This window comes from Procambarus clarkii, chromosome 32 (genome assembly GCF_040958095.1).
Source record: "Procambarus clarkii isolate CNS0578487 chromosome 32, FALCON_Pclarkii_2.0, whole genome shotgun sequence".
Lineage (NCBI taxonomy): Eukaryota > Metazoa > Arthropoda > Malacostraca > Decapoda > Cambaridae > Procambarus > Procambarus clarkii.
Window position 1 is genome coordinate 19,260,153 of NC_091181.1, and position 24,290 is coordinate 19,284,442.

At 49.6% G+C, this 24,290-nt stretch overlaps 3 protein-coding genes across 3 annotated transcripts in view; all 3 read right to left on the reverse strand.

Moving 5' to 3' along the window:
- Positions 1 to 11,062, reverse strand: part of LOC138370465 (serine-rich adhesin for platelets-like) — a 28,773-nt gene extending 17,711 nt beyond the window's left edge. The window contains exons 1-10 of the mRNA XM_069334834.1: positions 9,677 to 11,062; positions 9,099 to 9,390; positions 7,552 to 8,219; positions 6,788 to 7,322; positions 6,088 to 6,535; positions 4,447 to 5,115; positions 3,739 to 4,341; positions 2,056 to 2,766; positions 1,197 to 1,781; positions 136 to 830 (exon numbers count right to left, since the gene is read on the reverse strand). Coding sequence (XP_069190935.1) covers positions 136 to 830; positions 1,197 to 1,781; positions 2,056 to 2,766; positions 3,739 to 4,341; positions 4,447 to 5,115; positions 6,088 to 6,535; positions 6,788 to 7,322; positions 7,552 to 8,219; positions 9,099 to 9,390; positions 9,677 to 11,062 — 6,592 coding nt within the window. The remainder of the gene's footprint in view (positions 1 to 135; positions 831 to 1,196; positions 1,782 to 2,055; positions 2,767 to 3,738; positions 4,342 to 4,446; positions 5,116 to 6,087; positions 6,536 to 6,787; positions 7,323 to 7,551; positions 8,220 to 9,098; positions 9,391 to 9,676) is intronic.
- Positions 11,063 to 11,402: 340 nt separating this feature from the next.
- Positions 11,403 to 16,904, reverse strand: LOC138370466 (collagen, type I, alpha 1b-like). Its single transcript, XM_069334835.1, has 6 exons — positions 16,075 to 16,904; positions 15,085 to 15,601; positions 13,785 to 15,023; positions 12,836 to 13,457; positions 12,168 to 12,565; positions 11,403 to 11,906 (listed from the first exon to the last, which is right to left on the reverse strand). The coding sequence occupies exons 1-6, from the start codon at positions 16,902 to 16,904 to the stop codon at positions 11,403 to 11,405; spliced, it is 4,110 nt and encodes a 1,369-aa protein (XP_069190936.1).
- A 220-nt stretch (positions 16,905 to 17,124) lies between these two features.
- Positions 17,125 to 24,290, reverse strand: part of LOC138370467 (pneumococcal serine-rich repeat protein-like) — a 38,758-nt gene continuing 31,592 nt past the window's right edge. Inside the window, exons 28-35 of the mRNA XM_069334836.1 lie at positions 23,491 to 24,246; positions 22,101 to 22,856; positions 21,523 to 21,693; positions 20,619 to 21,068; positions 20,243 to 20,456; positions 19,488 to 20,107; positions 18,878 to 19,055; positions 17,125 to 18,745 (exon numbers count right to left, since the gene is read on the reverse strand). Of these exons, the coding sequence (XP_069190937.1) occupies positions 17,125 to 18,745; positions 18,878 to 19,055; positions 19,488 to 20,107; positions 20,243 to 20,456; positions 20,619 to 21,068; positions 21,523 to 21,693; positions 22,101 to 22,856; positions 23,491 to 24,246 (4,766 nt within the window). The remainder of the gene's footprint in view (positions 18,746 to 18,877; positions 19,056 to 19,487; positions 20,108 to 20,242; positions 20,457 to 20,618; positions 21,069 to 21,522; positions 21,694 to 22,100; positions 22,857 to 23,490; positions 24,247 to 24,290) is intronic.

Genomic DNA, 24,290 nt, shown 5'->3' on the forward strand with positions numbered 1-24,290 from the left:
AAAACGATTCTTCGCGGCAGGGGATCGTATTCCAGGGACTTGCCCGAAACGCTACGCGTACTAGTGGCTGTACAAGAATGTAACAACTCTTGTATATATCTCAAAAAAAATAAAAAAAAGTATGATCACCAGCACCAGAGTGACCACTAGCACCAGTGTGACCACTAGCACAAGTGTGAACACTAGCACCGGTATGACCACTAGCACCAGTGTGACCAATTGCACCAGTGTGACAACGAGCACCAGTATGACCACTAACACAAGGGTGGCCACTAGCACCAGTGTGACCACTAGAACCAGACTGACCACTTGCACCAGTGTGACCACTTGCACCAGTGTGACCACTAGCACCAGTGTGACCACTAGTACCAGTGTGATTACTAGCACCAGTGTAACCACTAGCACCAGTGTGACCACTTGCACCAGTTTGACCATTTGCACCAGTGTGACCACTAGCACCAGTGTGACCACTAGCACTAGTGTGACCACTAGCACCAGTGTTACCACTAGCACCAGGATGATCACTAGCACCAATTTGAACATTTGCACCAGTGTGACCATTTGCACCAGTGTGACCACTATCACCAGTGTGTTCACTAGCACAAGTGTGACGACTAGCACCATTGGGACCACTAGCAACATTAGGACCACTAGCACCATTAGGATCACTAGCACCTGTGTGATCATTAGCACCAGTGTGATCACTACCACCAGTGTGACCACTTTCACCAGTGTGACCACTTTCACAAGTGTCACTACTTTCACCATTGTGACCACTTCCACTAGTGTGATTACAAGCACCAGTGTGACCTCTAGCACCAGTGTGACCACTAAAACCAGTGTGATCACTAGCACTAGTGTGATCACATGCACCAGTGTGACCACTTGCACCAGTGTAACTACTAGCACCAGTGTGATCACTAGCACCAGTGAGACCACAAGCACCAGTGTGATCACTAGCACCAGTGTGATCACAAGCACCAGTGTGACCACTAGCACCAATGTGACCACAAGCACCAGTGTGATCACAAGCACCAGTGTGATCAAAACACCAGTGTGACCATTAGCACCAAAGTAACCACTAGCACCATTGTGACCATTAGCACCAGTGTGACCACAAGCACCAGTATGACTACTAGCACCAGTGTTACCACTTACACCTGTATGATAACTGGCACAAGTGTGACCACTAGCACCAGTGACCACTAGCACCAGTGTGACCACTAGCACCAGTGTGACCACTAGCATCAGTGTGAGCCCAAGCACCAGTGCGATCACAAGTACTAGTGTGACCACTAGCACCAGTGTGATCACTAGCACCAGTATGATCATTAGCAGCAGTGTGATGACTAGCACCAGTGTGACCCCCTGCATCAGTGTGACCACTAGCACCAGTGTGACCACTAGCACCAGTGTGACCACTAGCACCAGTGTGATTACTTGCACCAGTGTGATCACCAGCACGAGTGTGACCATTTGCACCAGTGTTACCACTAGCACCAGTATGATCACTTGCACCATTGTGATTACTAGCACCAATGTGATAACTAGCACCTGTGTAATCACTAGCACCAGTGAGATCAATAGCACCAATGTGATCACTAGCACCTGTGTAATCACTAGCACCAGTGTGATCAATAGCACCAGTGTGACCACTAGTATCTGTGTGATCACAAGCACCAGTGTGACCACTAGCACCAGTGTGTTCACTACCACCAGTATGATCACTAGCACCGGTGTGACCACTAGCACCAGTTTGACCACACTCTCCAGTGTGACCACTAGCACGAGTATGATTACTAGCACCTGTATGATTACTAGCACTAGTATGATCGTAGCACCAGTGTGATCACTAGCACTAGTGATCACTAGAACCAGTGTGATCACTAGCACCAGTGTGATCACTAGCAATAGTGTGACCACTAGTACCTTTGTGATCAGTGACACCAGTGTTACCACTAGCACCAGTGTGACCACTAGCACAAGTATGACCACTAGCACCAGTGTGACCACATACACCTGTGTGATCATTGGTGCAACTGTGACCACTAGCACCAGTGACCACTAGCACCAGTGTGACCACTAGAACCAGTGTGACCACTAGCATCAGCGTGATTACAAGCACCAGTATGATCACTAGCACCAGTGTGATTATAACCACCAGTGTGACTAATAGCAACAGTGTGACCACTAGCCCCAGTGTGACCACTAGCACAAATGTGACCACTGGCACCAGTGTGATCACTCGCACCAGTGTGATCACTAGCATCAGTGTGACCACTAGCACCTGTGTGACCGCTAACACCTGTGCGACCACTAGCACTAGTGTGACCACTAGCACCAGTGTGATCACTAGCACCAGTGTGATCACTAGCACCATTGTGATCACTAGCACCAGTGTGACCAATAACACCAGTGTGACAACTTACAAGAGTGTGACCACTTGCACCTGTGTGACCACTAGCACCAGTGTGACCACTAGCACCAGTGTGACCACTAGTGCCAGTGTGATTACTAGCACCAGTGTGACCACTAGCACCAGTGTGTCCACTTGCACCAGTGTGACCATTTGCACCAGTGTGACCACTAGCACCAGGATGATCACAAGCACCAGTTTGACCATTTGCACCAGTGAGACCATTTGCACCAGTGTGACCACTAGCACCTGTGTGATCACTAGCACAAGTGTGATTACTTGCACCAGTGTTATCACTAGCACCAGTGTGATCACTAGCACCAGTGTGATCACTAGCCCCAGTGTGACCACTAGTACCAGTGTGACCACAAGCACCAGTGTGATCAAAACACCAGTGTGACCACTAGCACCAAAGTAACCACTAGCACCATTGTGACCATTAGCACCAGTGTGACCACAAGCACCAGTGAGACTACTAGCACCAGTGTTACCACTTACACCTGTATGATCACTGGCACAAGTGTGACCACTAGCACCAGTGACCACTAGCACCAGTGTGACCACTAAAACCAGTGTGACCACTAGCATCAGTGTGAGCCCAAGCACCAGTGCGATCACAAGTACTAGTGTGACCACTATCACCAGTGTGATCATTAGCACCAGTATGATCATTAGCACCAGTGTGTTGACTAGCACCAGTGTGACCCCCTGCATCAGTGTGACCACTAGCACCAGTGTGACCACTAGCACCAGTGTGATGACATGCACCAGTGTGATCACTAGCACGAGTGTGACCATTTGCACCAGTGTTACCACTAGCACCAGTATGATCACTTGCACCAGTGTGATTACCAGCACCAGTGTGATCACTAGCACCAATGTGATCACTAACACCTGTGTAATCACTAGCACCAGTGTGATCAATAGCACCAGTGTGACCACTAGTATCTGTGTGATCACAAGCACCAGTGTGACCACTAGCACCAGTGTGACCACTACCACCAGTATGATCACTAGCACCAGAATGATTACTAGCACCTGTATGATTACTAGCACTAGTGTGATCGTAGCACCAGTGTGATCACTAGCACTAGTGATCACTAGCACCAGTGTGATCACTAGGACCAGTGTGATCACTAGCACCAGTGTGATCACTAGCACCAGTGTGATTACTAGCAATAGTGTGACCACTAGTACCTTTGTGATCACTGGCACAGTATGACCACTAGCACCAGTGTGACCACTAGCACAAGTATGATCACTAGCACCAGTGTGACCACATACACCTGTGTGATCATTGGCGCAACTGTGACCACTAGCACCAGTGACCACTTGCACCAGTGTGACCACTAGAACCAGTGTGACCACTAGCATCAGCGTGATTACAAGCACCAGTTTGATCACTAGCACCAGTGCGATCATAACCACCAGTGTGACTAATAGCAACAGTGTGACCACTAGCCCCAGTGTGACCACTAGCACCAATGTGACCACTGGCACCAGTGTGATCACTCGCACCAGTGTGATAATTAGCATCAGTGTGACCACTAGCACTTGTGTGACCTCTAGCACCTGTTCCACCACTAACACTAGTGTGACCACTAGCACCAGTGTGATCACTAGCACCAGTGTGATCACTAGCACCAGTGTGATCACTAGCGCCAGTGAGATTGCGAGAACCAGTGTGATCACTAGCACCAGTGTGATCACTAGCACCAGTGTGACCCTTAGCACCAGTGTGACCACTAGCACTAGTGTGACCACTAGCACCTGTGTGACCACTAGCACCAGGTTGATTACTAGCTCCAGTGTGACCACTAACTCCAGTGAGTCCATTTACACCAGTGTGACCAATAACACCAGTGTGAACACTTACAAGAGTGTGACCACAAGCACCAGTGAGACCACTTGCACCAGTGTGACCACTAGCACAAGTGTGATTACTAGGATTAGTGTGACTTCAAGCACTAGTGTGACCGCTAGCACCAGTGGGACCACTAGCACCAGAGTGACGACTTCTACCAATGTGCCAACTAGCAGCAGAGTGAGAACTTGCACCAGTATGACCACTAGCACCAGTGTGACCACTAGCACCAGGATGATCACTAGCACCTGTGTGACCACTAGCACCAGGTTGATCACTAGCTCCAGTGTGACCACTAACTCCAGTGAGTCCATTTACACCAGTGTGACCACTTGCACCAGTATGGTCTCTAGCATCAGGATGATCACTATCACCAGCGTTATCAGAAGCACCTGTGTGACCATTTGTACCAGTGTGATCACTAGCACCAGTGTGATCACTAGCACCATTGTGATCACTAGCACCAGTGTGACCAATAACACCAGTGTGACAACTTACAAGAGTGTGACCACTTGCACCTGTGTGACCACTAGCACCAGTGTGACCACTAGCACCAGTGTGACCACTAGTGCCAGTGTGATTACTAGCACCAGTGTGACCACTAGCACCAGTGTGTCCACTTGCACCAGTGTGACCATTTGCACCAGTGTGACCACTAGCACCAGGATGATCACAAGCACCAGTTTGACCATTTGCACCAGTGAGACCATTTGCACCAGTGTGACCACTAGCACCTGTGTGATCACTAGCACAAGTGTGATTACTTGCACCAGTGTTATCACTAGCACCAGTGTGATCACTAGCACCAGTGTGATCACTAGCCCCAGTGTGACCACTAGTACCAGTGTGACCACAAGCACCAGTGTGATCAAAACACCAGTGTGACCACTAGCACCAAAGTAACCACTAGCACCATTGTGACCATTAGCACCAGTGTGACCACAAGCACCAGTGAGACTACTAGCACCAGTGTTACCACTTACACCTGTATGATCACTGGCACAAGTGTGACCACTAGCACCAGTGACCACTAGCACCAGTGTGACCACTAAAACCAGTGTGACCACTAGCATCAGTGTGAGCCCAAGCACCAGTGCGATCACAAGTACTAGTGTGACCACTATCACCAGTGTGATCATTAGCACCAGTATGATCATTAGCACCAGTGTGTTGACTAGCACCAGTGTGACCCCCTGCATCAGTGTGACCACTAGCACCAGTGTGACCACTAGCACCAGTGTGATGACATGCACCAGTGTGATCACTAGCACGAGTGTGACCATTTGCACCAGTGTTACCACTAGCACCAGTATGATCACTTGCACCAGTGTGATTACCAGCACCAGTGTGATCACTAGCACCAATGTGATCACTAACACCTGTGTAATCACAAGCACCAGTGTGATCAATAGCACCAGTGTGACCACTAGTATCTGTGTGATCACAAGCACCAGTGTGACCACTAGCACCAGTGTGACCACTACCACCAGTATGATCACTAGCACCAGAATGATTACTAGCACCTGTATGATTACTAGCACTAGTGTGATCGTAGCACCAGTGTGATCACTAGCACTAGTGATCACTAGCACCAGTGTGATCACTAGGACCAGTGTGATCACTAGCACCAGTGTGATCACTAGCACCAGTGTGATTACTAGCAATAGTGTGACCACTAGTACCTTTGTGATCACTGGCACAGTATGACCACTAGCACCAGTGTGACCACTAGCACAAGTATGATCACTAGCACCAGTGTGACCACATACACCTGTGTGATCATTGGCGCAACTGTGACCACTAGCACCAGTGACCACTTGCACCAGTGTGACCACTAGAACCAGTGTGACCACTAGCATCAGCGTGATTACAAGCACCAGTTTGATCACTAGCACCAGTGCGATCATAACCACCAGTGTGACTAATAGCAACAGTGTGACCACTAGCCCCAGTGTGACCACTAGCACCAATGTGACCACTGGCACCAGTGTGATCACTCGCACCAGTGTGATAACTAGCATCAGTGTGACCACTAGCACCTGTGTGACCTCTAGCACCTGTTCCACCACTAACACTAGTGTGACCACTAGCACCAGTGTGATCACTAGCACCAGTGTGACCACTAGCACCAGTGTGATCACTAGCGCCAGTGAGATTGCGAGAACCAGTGTGATCACTAGCACCAGTGTGATCACTAGCACCAGTGTGACCCTTAGCACCAGTGTGACCACTAGCACTAGTGTGACCACTAGCACCTGTGTGACCACTAGCACCAGGTTGATTACTAGCTCCAGTGAGACCACTAACTCCAGTGAGTCCATTTACACCAGTGTGACCAATAACACCAGTGTGAACACTTACAAGAGTGTGACCACAAGCACCAGTGAGACCACTTGCACCAGTGTGACCACTAGCACAAGTGTGATTACTAGGATTAGTGTGACTTCAAGCACTAGTGTGACCACTAGCACCAGTGGGACCACTAGCACCAGAGTGACGACTTCTACCAATGTGACAACTAGCAGCAGAGTGAGAACTTGCACCAGTATGACCACTAGCACCAGTGTGACCACTAGCACCAGGATGATCACTAGCACCTGTGTGACCACTAGCACCAGGTTGATCACTAGCTCCAGTGTGACCACTAACTCCAGTGAGTCCAATTACACCAGTGTGACCACTTGCACCAGTATGATCTCTAGCATCAGGATGATCACTATCACCAGCGTTATCAGAAGCACCTGTGTGACCATTTGCACCAGTGTGATCACTAGCACCAGTATGATCACTAACACTGGCACCAGAGTTACCACTAGCACCAGTGTTACCAGTAGCACAAGTGTGAACACTAGCACCGGTATGACCACTAGCACAAGTGTGACCAATTACACCAGTGCGACAACTAGCATCAATATGACCACTAACATCAGTGTGACCACTAGCACCAGTGTGACCACTAGCATCAATATGACCACTAACATCAGTGTGACCACTTGCACCAGTGTGACCACTAGCACCAGTGTGACCACTAGCACCAGTGTGCTCACTGGCATCAGTGTGATCACAAGCACGAGTGTTATCAGAAGAACCAGTGTTACCACTAGCACCAGTGTAATTACTAGCACCAGTGTGATCACTAACACCAGTGTGATCACAAGCACCAGTGTGATAACTATATAGCACCAGTGTGATCAGAAGCACCAGTGTGATCACTAGCACCAGTGTGATCACTAGCACCAGTGTGACCAATAACACCAGTGTGACAACTTACAAGAGTGTGATTACAAGCACCAGTGTGACCACCTGCACCAGTGTGACCACTAGCACAAGTGTGATTACTAGGATTAGTGTGACTACAGGCACTAGTGTGACCACTAGCACCAGTGTGACGACTTGCACCAATGTGACCACTAGCAGCAGGATGATCACTAGCACCTGTGTGACCACTAGCACCAGGTTGATCACTAGCTCCAGTGTGACCACTAACTCCAGTGAGTCCATTTACACCAGTGTGACCATTAGCACCAGGATGATCTCTAGCATCAGGATGATCACTATCACCAGTGTGATCAGAAGCACCTGTGTGACCATTTGCACCAGTGTGACCACTAGCACCAGTATGATCACTAGCACCAGAGTGACCACTATCACCAGTGTGACCACTAGCACAAGTGTGAACACTAGCACCGGTATGACCACTAGCACCAGTGTGACCAATTGCACCAGTATGACCACTAGCAACAGTGTGACCACTAGAACCAGACTGACCACTTTCACCAGTGTGACCACTAGCACCGGTGTGACCACTAGCACCAGTGTAACCACTAGCACCAGTGTGACCACTTGCAACAGTGTGACCATTTGCACCAGTGTGACCACTAGCGCCAGTGTAACCATTAGCACTAGTGTGACCACTAGCACCAGTGTGACCACTAGCACCTGGATGATCACTAGCACCAGTTTGACCATTTGCACCAGTGAGACCATTTGCACCAGTGTGACCACATGCACCAGTGTGACCACAAGCACCAGTTTGACCAAAACACCAGTGTTATCACTAGCACCAGTGTGAGAATTAGCACAAGTGTGACCACAAGCTCCAGTGTGACCACTAGCACCAGTGTGACCACCTACACCTGTATGATTACTGGTACAAGTGTAACCACTGGCACCAGTGACCACTAGCACCAGTGTGACCACTAGCACCAGTGTGCCCACTGGCATCAGTGTGATCACAAGTACCAGTGTTATCACAAGTACCAATGTGACCACTAGCACCAGTGTGATTTCTAGCACCAATGTGATCTCTAGCACCAGTGTGATCACTAGCAACAGTGTGATAACTATATATCACCAGTGTGATCACAAGCACCAGTGTGATCACTAGCACCAGTGTGATCACTAGCACCAGTGTGACCAATATCACCAGTGTGCCAACTTACAAGAATGTGACCACAAGCACCGGTGTGTGACCACTTGCACCAGTGTGACCACTAGCAGCAGAGTGACCATTTGCACCAGTATGACCACTAGCACAAGTGTGACCACTAGCACCAGGATGATCACTAGCACCTGTGTGACCACTAGCACCAGGTTGATTACTAGCTCCAGTGTGACCACTAACTCCAGTGAGTCCATTTACACCAGTGTGACCAATAACACCAGTGTGAACACTTACAAGAGTGTGACCACAAGCACCAGTGAGACCACTTGCACCAGTGTGACCACTAGCACAAATGTGATTACTAGGATTAGTGTGACTTCAAGAACTAGTGTGACCACCAGTGGGACCACTAGCACCAGAGTGACAACTTCTACCAATGTGACCACTAGCAGCAGAGTGAGAACTTGCACCAGTATGACCACTAGCACCAGTGTGACCACTAGCACCAGTGTGACCACTAGCACCAGGATGATCACTAGCACCTGTGTGATCACTAGCACCAATGTGATTACTAACACCAGTGTGACCACTAGCACAAGTGTGAACACTAGCACCGGTATGACCACTAGCACCAGTGTGATCACTAGCATCAATATGACCACTAACATCAGTGTGACCACTAGTACCAGTGTGACCACTAGTACCAGTGTGACCACTAGAACCAGACTGACCACTTGCACCAGTGTGACCACTAGCACCAGTGTGACCACTAGCACCAGTGTGCCCACTGGCATCAGTGTGATCACAAGCACGAGTGTTATCAGAAAAACCAGTGTTACCACTAGCACCAGTGTAATTACTAGCACCAGTGTGATCACTAACACCAGTGTGATCACAAGCACCAGTGTGATAACTATATATCACCAGTGTGATCACAAGCACCAGTGTGATCACTAGCACCAGTGTGATCACTAGCACCAGTGTGACCAATAACACCAGTGTGACAACTTACAAGAGTGTGATTACAAGCACCAGTGTGACCACTTGCACCAGTGTGACCACTAGCACAAGTGTGATTACTAGGATGAGTGTGACTACAAGCACTAGTGTGACCACTAGCACCAGTGGGACCACTAGTACCAGTGTGACGACTTGCACCAATGTGACCACTAGCAGCAGAGTGACCACTTGCACCAGTGTGACCACTAGCACCAGTGTGACCACTAGCACCAGGATGATCACTAGCACCTGTGTGACCACTAGCACCAGGTTGATTACAAGCTCCAGTGTGACCACAAACTCCAGTGAGTCCATTTACACCAGTGTGACCATTAGCACCAGGATGATCTCTAGCATCAGGATGATCACTATCACCAGTGTGATCAGAAGCACCTGTGTGACCATTTGCACCAGTGTGACAACTAGCACCAGTATGATCACTAGCACCAGAGTGACCACTATCACCAGTGTGACCACTAGCACAAGTGTGAACACAAGCACCGGTATGACCACTAGCACCAGTGTGACCAATTGCACCAGTATGACGACTAGCAACAGTGTGACCACTAGAACCAGACTGACCACTAGCACCAGTGTGACCACTAGCACCAGTGTGACCACTAGCACCTGTGTGACCACTAGTACCAGTGTGATTACTAGAACCAGTGTGACCACTAGCGCCAGTGTGACCACTTGCACCAGTGTGACTATTTGCACCAGTGTGACCACTAGCGCCAGTGTAACCATTAGCACTAATGTGACCACTAGCACAAGTGTGACCACTAGCACCAGGATGATCACTAGCACCAGTTTGACCATTTGCACCAGTGAGACCATTTGCACCAGTGTGACCACTAGCACCTGTTTGATCACTAGCACAAATGTGATCACTAGCACCAGTTTGATCACTAGCACCAGTGTGATCACTAGCACCAGTGTGACCACAAGCATCAGTGTGATCACTTGCACCTGTGTGATCACTAGCACCAATGTGATTACTAACACCAGTGTGATCACTAGCACCAGTGTGTTCACTAGCACCAGAGTGACCACTAGCACAATTGGGACCACTAGCATCAGTGTGACCATTAGCACCAGCGTGACCACAAGCACCAGTGTGACCACTAGCACCAGTGTGACCATTAGCACCAGTGCGACCACAAGCTCCAGTGTGACCACTAGCACCAGTGTGACCACCTACACCTGTATGATCACTGGTACAAGTGTAACCACTGGCATCAGTGACCACTAGCACCAGTGTGACCACTAGCACCAGTGTGCCCACTGGCATCAGTGTGATCACAAGCACCAGTGTTATCACAAGTACCAGTGTGACCACTAGCACCAGTGTGATTTCTAGCACCAGTGTGATCTCTAGCACCAGTGTGATCACTAGCATCAGTGTGATAACTATATAGCACCAGTGTGATCACAAGCACCAGTGTGAACACTAGCACCAGTGTGATCACTAGCACCAGTGTGACCAATATCACCAGTGTGCCAACTTACAAGAGTGTGACCACAAGCACCGGTGTGAACACTTGCACCAGTGTGACCACTAACAGCAGAGTGACCATTTGCACCAGTATGACCACTAGCACAAGTGTGACTACTAGCACCAGGATGATCACTAGCACCTGTGTGACCACTAGCACCAGGATGATTACTAGCTCCAGTGTAACCACTAACTCCAGTGAGTCCATTTACACCAGTGTGACCAATAACACCAGTGTGAACACTTACAAGAGTGTGACCACAAGCACCAGTGAGACCACTTGCACCAGTGTGACCACTAGCACCAGAGTGACGACTTCTACCAATGTGACCACTAGCACCAGTGTGACCACTAGCACCAGGATGATCATTATCACCTGTGTGACCACTAGAACAGGTTGATCACTAGCTCCAGTGTGACCACTAACTCCAGTGAGTCCATTTACACCAGTGTGACCACTAGCACCAGTATGATCTCTAGCATCAGGATGATCACTATCACCAGTTTTATCAGAAGCACCTGTGTGACCATTTGCACAAGTGTGACCACTAGCACCAGTATGATCACTAGCACCAGAGTGACCACTAGCACCAGTGTGACCACTAGCACAAGTGTGAACACTAGCACCGGTATGACCACTAGCACCAGTGTGACCAATTACACCAGTGTGACCACTAGCATCAATATGACCACTAACATCAGTGTGACCACTAGAACCAGACTGACCACTTGCACCAGTGTGTGACCACTAGCACCAGTGTGACCACTAGCACCAGTGTGCCCACTGGCATCAGTGTGATCACAAGCACGAGTGTTATCAGAAGAACCAGTGTTACCACTAGCACCAGTGTAATTACTAGCACCAGTGTCATCACTAACACCAGTGTGATTACAAGCACCAGTGTGATAACTATATAGCACCAGTGTGATCACAAGCACCAGTGTGATCACAAGCACCAGTGTGATCACTAGCCCCAGTGTGATCAATAACACCAGTGTGACAACTTACAAGAGTGTGACCACAAGCACCAGTGTGATTACAAGCACCAGTGTGATAACTTGCACCAGTGTGACCACTAGCACAAGTGCGATTACTAGGATTAGTGTGACTACAAGCACTAGTGTGACCACTAGCACCAGTGGGACCACTAGTACCAGTGTGACGACTTGCACCAATGTGACCACGAGCAGCAGAGTGACCACTTGCACCAGTGTGACCACTAGCACCAGTGTGACCACTAGCACCAGGATGATCACTAGCACCTGTTTGACCACTAGCACCAGGTTGATCACTAGCTCCATTGTGACCACTAACTTCAGTGAGTCCATTTACACCAGTGTGACCATTAGCCCCAGGATGATCTCTAGCATCAGGATGATCACTATCACCAGTGTGATCAGAAGCACCTGTGTGATCATTTGCACCAGTGTGACCACTAGCACCAGTATGATCACTAGCACCAGAGTGACCACTATCACCAGTGTGACCACTAGCACAAGTGTGAACACTAGCACCGGTATGACAACTAGCACCAGTGTGACCAATTGCACCAGTATGACCACTAGCAACAGTGTGACCACTAGAACCAGACTGACCACTTGCACCAGTGTGACCACTAGCTCCAGTGTGACCACAAGCACCAGTGTGACCACTAGTACCAGTGTGATTACTAGCACCAGTGTGACCACTAGCGCCAGTGTGACCACTTGCACCAGTGTGACCATTTGCACCAGTGTGACCACTAGCGCCAGTGTAACCATTAGCACTAGTAAGACCACTAGCACCAGTGTGACCACTAGCACCAGGATGATCACTAGCACCAGTTTGACCATTTGCCCCAGTGAGACCATTTGCACCAGTGTGACCACTAGCACCTGTGTGATCACTAGCACAAGTGTGATCACTAACACCAGTTTGATCACTACCACCAGTGTGATCACTAGCACCAGTGTGACCACAAGCACCAGTGTGATCACTAGCACCTGTGTGATCACTAGCACCAATGTGATTACTAACACCAGTGTGAGCACTAGCACCAGTGTGATCACTAACACCTGTGTGATCACTAGCACCAGTGTGATCACTAGCACCAGTGTGACCACTTTCCCCAGTGTGACCACTTTCACCAGTGTCACTACTTTCACCAGTGTGACAACTTCCACTAGTGTGATCACAAGCACCAGTGTGACCACTAGTACCATTGTGACTACTAGCACCAGTGTGATCACATGCACCAGTGTGATCACATGCACCAGTGTGACCACAAGCACCAGTGTGACCAAAATACCAGTGTGACCACTAGCACCAGTGTGACCGCTAGCACCAGTGAAACCATTAGCACCAGTGTGACCACAAGCACCAGTGTGACCACTAGCACCAGTGTGACCACTTACACCTGTATGATCACTGGTACAAGTGTGACCACTGGCACCAGTGACCACTAGCACCAGTGTGACCACTAGCACCAGTGTGCTCACTGGCATCAGTGTGATCACAAGCACCAGTGTTATCACAAGTACCAGTGTGACCACTAGCACCAGTGTGAGCACAAGCACCAGTGTGATCACAAGCACCAGTGTGATCGCAAGCACCAGTGTGATAACTAGCACCAGTGTGACCACTAGCACTAGTGTGATCACAAGCACCAGTGTGATCACAAGCACCAGTGTAATCACTAGCACCAGTTTGATCACTAGCGCCAGTGTGACCACTAGCTCCAGTGTGACCATTAGCACCAATGTGACCACTAGCACCAGTGTGACCACTTACAAGTGTGTGACTACAAGCTCCAGTGTGACCACTAGCACCAGTGTGACCATTAGCACCAATGTGACCACTAGCACCAGTGTGACTACTTGCACCAAAGTGACTACTAGCACCATAGTCACCACTTGCACCAGTGAGACCACTAGCACCAGTGTGACCGCTAGCATCAGGATGATCACTAGCACCAGTGTGGCAACTAGCACCAGGATGATCACCAGCACCAGAGTGACCACTAGTACCAGTGTGATTACTAGCACCAGTGTTACCACTAGCTCCAGGATGCTCACTAGTACCAGTGTGACCACTAGCACCAGTGTGTTTATTTACACCAGTGTGACTATTAGAACCAGGATGATCACTAGCACCAAGATGATCACTAGCACCAGTGTGACCACTAGCACCAGGTTGATCACTAGCTCCAGTGTGACCACTAACTCCAGTGTGTCCATTTACACCAGTGTGACCATTAGCACCAGGATGATCTCTAGAATGAGTATAATCACTACCACCAGTGTGATCACAAGCACCTGTGTGATCATTTGCGCCAGTGTGACCACTAGCACAAGTGTGAACACTAGCACCGGTATGACCAGTTGTACCAGTGTGACCACTCACACCAGTGTGACCACTAGAACCAGACTGACGACTTGCACCAGTGTGACCACTAGCACCAGTGTGACCACTAGCACCAGTGTGATTACTAGCACCAGAGTGACCACTAGCACCAGTGTGACCACTTGCACCAGTGTGACCATTTGCACCAGTGTTACAACTTGCACCATAGGGACCACTTGCACCAGTGTGTCTACTAGCACCAGTGTGACCACTAGCACTAGTGTGACCACTTGCACCAGTGTGACCACTAGCACCACTGTGACCACTAGCACCAGTGTGCCCACTGGCATCAGTGTGATCACAAGCACCAGTGTTATCAGAAGTACCAGTATTACCACTAGCACCTGTGTGTTTACTAGCACCAGTGTGATCACTAGCACCAGTGTGATCACAAGCACCAGTGTGATAACTATATAGCAACAGTGTGATCACAAGCACTAGTGTGATCACTAGCACCAGTGTGATCACTAGCACCAGTGTGACCTATAACACCAGTGTGACAACTTACAAGAGTGTGACCACAAGCACCAGTGTGACCACTTGCACCAGTGTCACCACTAGCACAAGTGTGATTACTAGGATTAGTGTGACTACAAGCACTAGTGTGACCACTAGCACCAGTGGGACCACTAGCACCAGTGTGACGACTTGCACCAATATGACCACTAGCACCAGTGTGACCACTAGGATTAGGATGATTACTAGCACCTGTGTGACCACTAGCACCAGGTTGATCTCTAGCTCCAGTGTGACCACTAACTCCAGTGAGTTCATTTCCACCAGTGTGACCATTAGCACCTGGATGATCTCTACCATCAGGATGATCACTATCGCCAGTGTGATTACAAGCACCTGTGTGACCATTTGCACCAGTGTGACCACTAGCACCAGTATGATCTCTAGCATGAGGATGATCACTATCACCAGTGTGATCACAAGCAACTGTGTGACCATTTGCACCAATGTGACCACTAGCACAAGTGTGAACACTAGCACCGGTATGACCACTAGCACCAGTGTGACCAATTGCACCAGTGTGACCACTAGCACCAGTGTGACCACTAGAACCACACTGACCACTTGCACCAGTGTGACCACTAGCACCAGTGTGACCACTAGCACCAGTGTGACCACTAGTACCAGTGTGATTACTAGCACCAGTGTGACCACTAGCACCAGTGTGACCACTTGCACCAGTGTGACCATTTGCACCAGTGTGACCACTAGCGCCAGTGTGACCTTTAGCACTAGTGTGACAACTAGCACCAGTGTGACCACTAGCACCAGGATGATCACTAGCACCAGTTTGAGCATTTGCACCAGTGAGACCGTTTGCAACAGTGAGACCACTAGCACCTGTGTGATCACTAGCACAAGTGTGATCACTAGCACCAGTGTGATCACTAGAACCAGTGTGATCACTAGCATCAGTGTGACCACAAGCACCAGTGTGATCACTAGCACCAGTGTGTTCACTAGCACCAGTGTGACCACTAGCACCATTGGGACCACTTGCACCTGTGTGATCACTAACACCTGTGTGATCACTAGCACCAGTGTGATCACTAGCACCAGTGTGACCACTTTCACCAGAGTGACCACTTTCACCAGTGTGACCACTTTCACCAGTGTGACAACTTCCACTAGTGTGATCACAAGCACCAGTGTGACCACTAGCACCAGTGTTACTACTAGCACCAGTGTGATCACTAGCACCAGTGTGATCACATGCACCAGTGTGACCACATGCACCAGTGTGACCACAAGCATCAGTGTGACCAAAATACCAGTGTGACCACTAGCACCAGTGGGACCACTAGCACCAGTGTGACCATTAGCACCAGTGTGACCACAAGCACCAGTGTGACCACTAGCACCAGTGTAAACATTTACACCTGTATGATCACTGGTACAAGTGTGACCACTGGCACCAGTGACCACTAGCACCAGTGTGACCACAAACACCAGGATGATCACTAGCACCAGTTTGAGCATTTGCACCAGTGAGACCGTTTGCAACAGTGTGACCACTAGCACCTGTGTGATCACTAGCACAAGTGTGATCACTAGCACCAGTGGGATCACTAGAACCAGTGTGATCACTAGCACCATTGTGACCACAAGCACCAGTGTGATCACTAGCACCAGTGTGTTCACTAGCACCAGTGTGACCACTAGCACCATTGGGATCACTTGCACCTGTGTGATCACTAACACCTGTGTGATCACTAGCACCAGTGTGATCACTAGCACCAGTGTGACCACTTTCACCAGAGTGACCACTTTCACCAGTGTGACCACTTTCACCAGTGTGACAACTTCCGCTAGTGTGATCACAAGCACCAGTGTGACCACTAGCACCATTGTTACTACTAGCACCAGTGTGATCACTAGCACCAGTGTGATCACATGCACCAGTGTGACCACATGCACCAGTGTGACCACAAGCATCAGTGTGACCAAAATACCAGTGTGACCACTAGCACCAGTGGGACCACTAGCACCAGTGTGACCATTAGCACCAGTGTGACCACAAGCACCAGTGTGACCACTAGCAGCAGTGTAAACATCTACACCTGTATGATCACTGGTACAAGTGTGACCACTGGCACCAGTGACCACTAGCACCAGTGTGACCACAAACACCAGTGTGCCCACTGGCATCAGTGTGATCACAAGCACCAGTGTTATCACAAGTACCAGTGTGACCACTAGCACCAGTGTGACCATTAGCACTAATGTGACCACTAGCACCAGTGTGACTACTTGCACCAAAGTGACCACTAGCACCATAGTCACCACTTGCACCAGTGAGACCACTAGCACCAGTGTGACCGCTAGCATCAGGATGATCACTAGCACCAGTGTGGCAATTAGCACCAGGATGATCACTAGCACCAGAGTGACCACTAGTACCAGTACGATTACTAGCACCAGTGTGACCACTAGTTCCAGGATGATCACTAGCACCAGTGTGACCACTTGCACCAGTGTGTTTATTTAAACCAGTGTGACCATTAGAACCAGGATGATCACTAGCACCAGGATGATCACTAGCACCAGTGTGACCACTAGCACCAGGTTGATCACTAGCTCCAGTGTGACCACTAACTCCAGTGTGTCCATTTACACCAGTGTGACCATTAGCACCAGGATGATCTCTAGCATCAGGATAATCACTACCACCAGTGTGATCACAAGCACTTGTGTGATCATTTGCACCAGTGTGACCACTAGCACAAGTGTGACCACTAGCACCGGTATGACCACTAGCACCAGTATGACCAATTGCACCAGTGTGACCACTAGCACCAGTATGACCAATTGCACCAGAGGGACCACTTGCACCTGTGTGTCCACTAGCACCAGTGTGACCACTAGCACCAGTGTGATCACTAGCACCTGTGTAATCACTAGCACCAGTGGGACCAATAGCAACAGTGTGACCACTAGCACCAGTGTGAACACAAGCACCATTGTGACCACTGGCACCAGTGTGACTACAAGCACCAGTGTGACCACTAGCATCAGTGTGATCACTAGCACCAGAGTGACCACAAGCACGAGTATGATCACTAGCACCTGTGTAATCACTAGCACCAGTGTGACCAATAGCACCAGAGTGACCACTTGCACAGGTGTGACCATTTGCACCAGTGTGACCACTTGCACCAGTGTGTCCACTGGCACCAGTGTGTCCACTGGCACCAGTGTGACCACTAGCACTAGTGTGACCACTAGCACCAGTGTGGCCACTAGCACCAGGATGATCACTATTACCTGTTTGACCATTTGTACCAGTGTGACCATTTGCACCAGTGTGACCATTAGCACCTGTGTGATCACTAGCACCAGTGTGATCACTAGCACCAGTGTGATCAATAGCACCAGTGTGTTCACTAGCACCTGTGTGACCACTTGCACCATTAGGACCACTAGCACCTGAGTGATCAATAGCACCATTGTGACCACTTTCACCAGTGTGACCACTTTCACCAGTGTCACCACTTTCACCAACGTGACCACTAGAACCAGTGTGCCCACCAGCACCAGTGTGATCACTAGCACCAGTGTGACCACAAGTACCAGTGTGACCACAAGCACCAGTGTGATCACTAGCACTTATGTAATCACTAGCACCAGTGTGACCAATAGCAACAGTGTGATCACATGCACTAGTGTGACCACATGCACCATTGTGACCACTAGCATCAGTGTGACCAAAATACCAGTGTGACTACTAGCACTAGTGTGACCACTTGCACCAGAGCGACCACTTGCACCAGTGTGTCCACTAGCACCAGTGTGACCACTAGCACTACTGTGACCACTAGCACCAGTGTGCCACTAGCACCAGTGTGCCACTAGCACCAGGATGATCACTATCACCTGTTTGACCATTTGTACCAGTGTGACCATTTGCACCAGTGTGACCACTAGCACCTGTGTGATCACTAGCACCAGTGTGATCACTAGCACCAGTGTGATCATTAGCACCTGTGAGTTCACTAGCACCTGTGTCACCACTTTCACCAGTGTCACCACTTTCACCAATGTGACCACTAGCACCAGTGTGACCACTAGCACCAGTGTGATCACTAGCACCAGTGTGATCACTAGCACCAGTATGACCACAAGCACCAGTGTGATCACTAGCACCAGTGTGATCACTAGCACCAGTATGACCACAAGCACCAGTGTGATCACTAGCACCTGTGTAATCACTAGCTCCAGTGGGAACAATAGCAACAGTGTGACCACTAGCACCAGTGTGAACACAAGCACCAGTGTGACCACTGGCACCAGTGTGACTACAAGCACCAGTGTGACCACTAGCATCAGTGTGATCACTAGCACCAGTGTGACCACAAGCACGAGTGTGATCACTAGCACCTGTGTAATCACTAGCACCAGTGTGACCAATAGCACCAGTGTGACCACTTGCACCAGTGTGACCATTTGCACAAGTGTGACCACTTGCACCAGAGGGACCATTTGCACCAGTGTGTCCACTGGCACCAGTGTGACGACTAGCACTAGTGTGACCACTAGCACCAGTGTGGCCACTAGCACCAGGATGATCACTATGACCTGTTTGACCATTTGTACCAGTGTGACCATTTGCACCAGTGTGACCACTAGCACATGTGTGATCACTAGCACCAGTGTGATCACTAGCACCAATGTGATCACTAGCACCAGTGTGTTCACTAGCACCTGTGTGACCACTAGCACCATTAGGACCACTAGAACCTGAGTGATCAATAGCACCAGTGTGACCACTTTCACCAGTGTGACCACTTTCACCAGTGTCACCACTTTCACCAATGTGACCACTAGCAACAGTGTGCCCACCAGCACCAGTGTGATCACATGCACCAGTGTGACCACATGCACCATTGTGACCACTAGCATCAGTGTTATCACTTGCACCAGTGTGACCACAAGCACCAGTGTGATCACTAGCCCCTGTGTAATCACTAGCACCAGTGTGACCAATAGCAACAGTGTGACCACTAGCACCAGTGTGAACACAAGCACCAGTGTGACCACTAGCACCAGTGGTACTACAAGCACCAGTGTGACCAAAATACCAGTGTGACCACTAGCACTAGTGTGATCACTTGCACCAGAGCGAACACTTGCACCAGTGTGTCCACTAGCACCAGTGTGACCACTAGCACTACTGTGACCATTAGCACCAGTGTGCCACAAGCACCAGTGTGCCACTAGCACCAGGATGATCACTATCACCTGTTTGACCATTTGAACAAGTGTGACCATTTGCACCAGTGTGAACACTAGCACCTGTGTGATCACTAGCACCAGTGGGATCACTAGCACCAGTGTGATCATTAGCACCAGTGTGTTCACTAGCACCTGTGTGACCACTAGCACCTATAGGACCACTAGCACCTAAGTGATCAATAGCACCAGTGTCACCACTTTCACCAGTGTCACCACTTTCACCAGTGTCACCACTTTCACCAATGTGACCACTAGCACCAGTGTGACCACTAGCACCAGTGTGATCACTAGCACCAGTATGACCACAAGCACCAGTGTGATTACTAGCACCTGTGTAATCACTAGAACCAGTGTGACCAATAGCAACAGTGTGACCACTAGCACCAGTGTGAACACAAACACCAGTGTGACCACTAGCACCAGTGTGATCACTAGCACCAGTGTGACCAATAGCTACAGTGTGACTACTTGCACCAGTGTGACCATTTGCACCAGTGTGACCACTTGCACCAGAGGGACCACTTGCACCAGTGTGTCCACTAGCACCAGTGTGAGCACTAGCACTAGTGTGACCACTAGCACCAGTGGGGCCACTAGCACCAGGATGATCACTATCACCTGTTTGACCATTTGTACCAGTGTGACCATTTGCATCAGTGTGACCACTAGCACCTGTGTGATCACTAGCTCCAGTGTAATCACTAGCACCAGTGTGATCTCTAGCACCAGTGTGTTCACTAGCACCTGTGCGACCACTAGCACCATTGGGACCAATAGCACCTGAGTGATCAATAGCACCAGTGTGACCACTTTCACAAGTGTGACCACTTTCACAAGTGTTACCACTTTAACCAGTGTGACCACTTTCACCAATGTGACCACTAGCACCAGTGTGACCACCAGCACCAGTGTAACCACAAGCACCAGTGTGACCACAAGCACCAGTTTGATCACTAGCACCTATGTAATCACTAGCACCATTGTGACCAATAGCAACAGTGTGACCACTAGCACCAGTGTGAACACAAGCACCAGTGTGACCACTAGCACCCGTGTGATCACATGCACCAGTGTGACCACACGCACCGCACCAGTGTGATCACTAGCACCTGTGTAATCACTAGCACCAGTGTGACCAATAGCAACAGTGTGACCACTAGCACCAGTGTGAACACAAGCACCAGAGTGACCACTAGCACCAGTGTGACTACAAGCACCAGTGTGACCAAAATACCAGTGTGACCACTAGCACCAGTGTGACCGTTAGCACCAGTGTGACCACAAGCACCAGTGTGACCACTAACACCAGTTTGACCACTTACACCTGCATGATCACTGGCACAAGTGTGACCACTGGCACCAGTGACCACTAGCACCAGTGTGACCACTAGCACCAGTGTGCCCACTGGCATCAGTGTGATCACAAGCACAAGTGTTCACACAAGTACCAGTGTGACCAGTAGCACATGTGTGATCACTAGCACCAGTGTGATCACTAGCACCAGTGTGACTGCAAGCACCAATGTGACCACTAGCACCAGTGTGATCACTAGCACCAGTGTGATCACTAGCATCAGTGTGATCACTATATAGCACCAGTGTGATCACAAGCACCAGTGTGACCGCTAGCACCAGTGTGATCACAAGTACCAGTGTGACTACAAGCAACAGTGTGACCACTAGCACCAGTGTGACCACTAGCACCAGTGTGATCACTGGCACCAGTGTGACCACTAGCAACAGTGTGATCACTAGCACCAGTATAATCACTAGCACCAGCGTGACTACTAGCTCCTGTGTGAACACTAGTACCTGTGTGATCACAAGCACGAATGTTATCACTAGCACTGGTGTGATCACTAGCACCAGTGTTACCAATAGCACCAGTGTCACCACTAGCACCAGTGTGATCACTAGCACCAATATCATCACTAGCTACAGTATGATCACTAGCACCAGTGTGACCAATAGCACCAGTGTGATTACTAGCACCAATTTGATCACTAGCACCAGTGTGATTACTAGAACTAGTGTGATCACTAGCACCAGTGTGACCACTAGCACCAGTGTGACCTCTAGCACCAGTGTGACCACATGCACCAGTGTGACCGCTAGCACCAGTGTGACCACTAGCACCAGTGTGACCACTAGCACCAGTGTGATGACTAGCACCAGTTTGACCACTAGCACCAGTGTGACCACTTGCACCAGTGTGACCAATTGCACCTGTGTGACCACTAGCACCAGTGTGACCACTAGAACCAGATTGACCACTAGTATCTGTGTGATCACTAGCACCACTGTGATCACTTGCACAAGTGCGATCAGCAGCACCAGTGTGATCACTAGCACCAGTGTGACCACTAGTACCAGTGTGATGACTAGCACCAGTTTGACCACTAGCACTAGTGTCATCACAAGCAACTGTGTGACCATTTGCACCAGTGTGACCATTTACACCAGTATGATCACTAGCACCAGAGTGACCACTAGCACCAGTGTGACCACTAGCACAAGTGTGAACACTAGCACCGGTATGACCACTAGCACCAGTGTGACCAATTGCACCTGTGTGACCACTAGCACCAGTGTGACCACTAGAACCAGATTGACCACTTGCACCAGTGTGACCACTAGCACCAGTGTGACCACTAGCACCAGTGTGACCACTAGTACCAGTGTGATTACTAGCACCAGTGTGACCACTTGCACAAGTGTGACCATTTGCACCAGTGTGACCACTAGCGCCAGTGTGACCATTAGCGCCAGTGTGACCATTAGCACCAGTGTGACCACTAGCACCAGGATGATCACAAGCACCAGTTTGACCTTTTGCACCAGTGAGACCATTTGCACCAGTGTGACAACTAGCACCTGTGTGATCACTAGCACAAGTGTGATCACTAGCACCAGTGTGACCACTAGCACCAGTGTGATCACTAGCACCAGTGTGATCACTAGCATCAGTGTGATCACTATATAGCACCAGTGTGATCACAAGCACCAGTGTGACCGCTAGCACCAGTGTGATCACAAGTACCAGTGTGACTACAAGCAACAGTGTGACCACTAGCACCAGTGTGACCACTAGCACCAGTGTGATCACTGGCACCAGTGTGACCACTAGCAACAGTGTGATCACTAGCACCAGTATAATCACTAGCACCAGCGTGACTACTAGCTCCTGTGTGAACACTAGTACCTGTGTGATCACAAGCACGAATGTTATCACTAGCACTGGTGTGATCACTAGCACCAGTGTTACCAATAGCACCAGTGTCACCACTAGCACCAGTGTGATCACTAGCACCAATATCATCACTAGCTACAGTATGATCACTAGCACCAGTGTGACCAATAGCACCAGTGTGATTACTAGCACCAATTTGATCACTAGCACCAGTGTGATTACTAGAACTAGTGTGATCACTAGCACCAGTGTGACCACTAGCACCAGTGTGACCTCTAGCACCAGTGTGACCACATGCACCAGTGTGACCGCTAGCACCAGTGTGACCACTAGCACCAGTGTGACCACTAGCACCAGTGTGATGACTAGCACCAGTTTGACCACTAGCACCAGTGTGACCACTTGCACCAGTGTGACCAATTGCACCTGTGTGACCACTAGCACCAGTGTGACCACTAGAACCAGATTGACCACTAGTATCTGTGTGATCACTAGCACCACTGTGATCACTTGCACAAGTGCGATCAGCAGCACCAGTGTGATCACTAGCACCAGTGTGACCACTAGTACCAGTGTGATGACTAGCACCAGTTTGACCACTAGCACTAGTGTCATCACAAGCAACTGTGTGACCATTTGCACCAGTGTGACCATTTACACCAGTATGATCACTAGCACCAGAGTGACCACTAGCACCAGTGTGACCACTAGCACAAGTGTGAACACTAGCACCGGTATGACCACTAGCACCAGTGTGACCAATTGCACCTGTGTGACCACTAGCACCAGTGTGACCACTAGAACCAGATTGA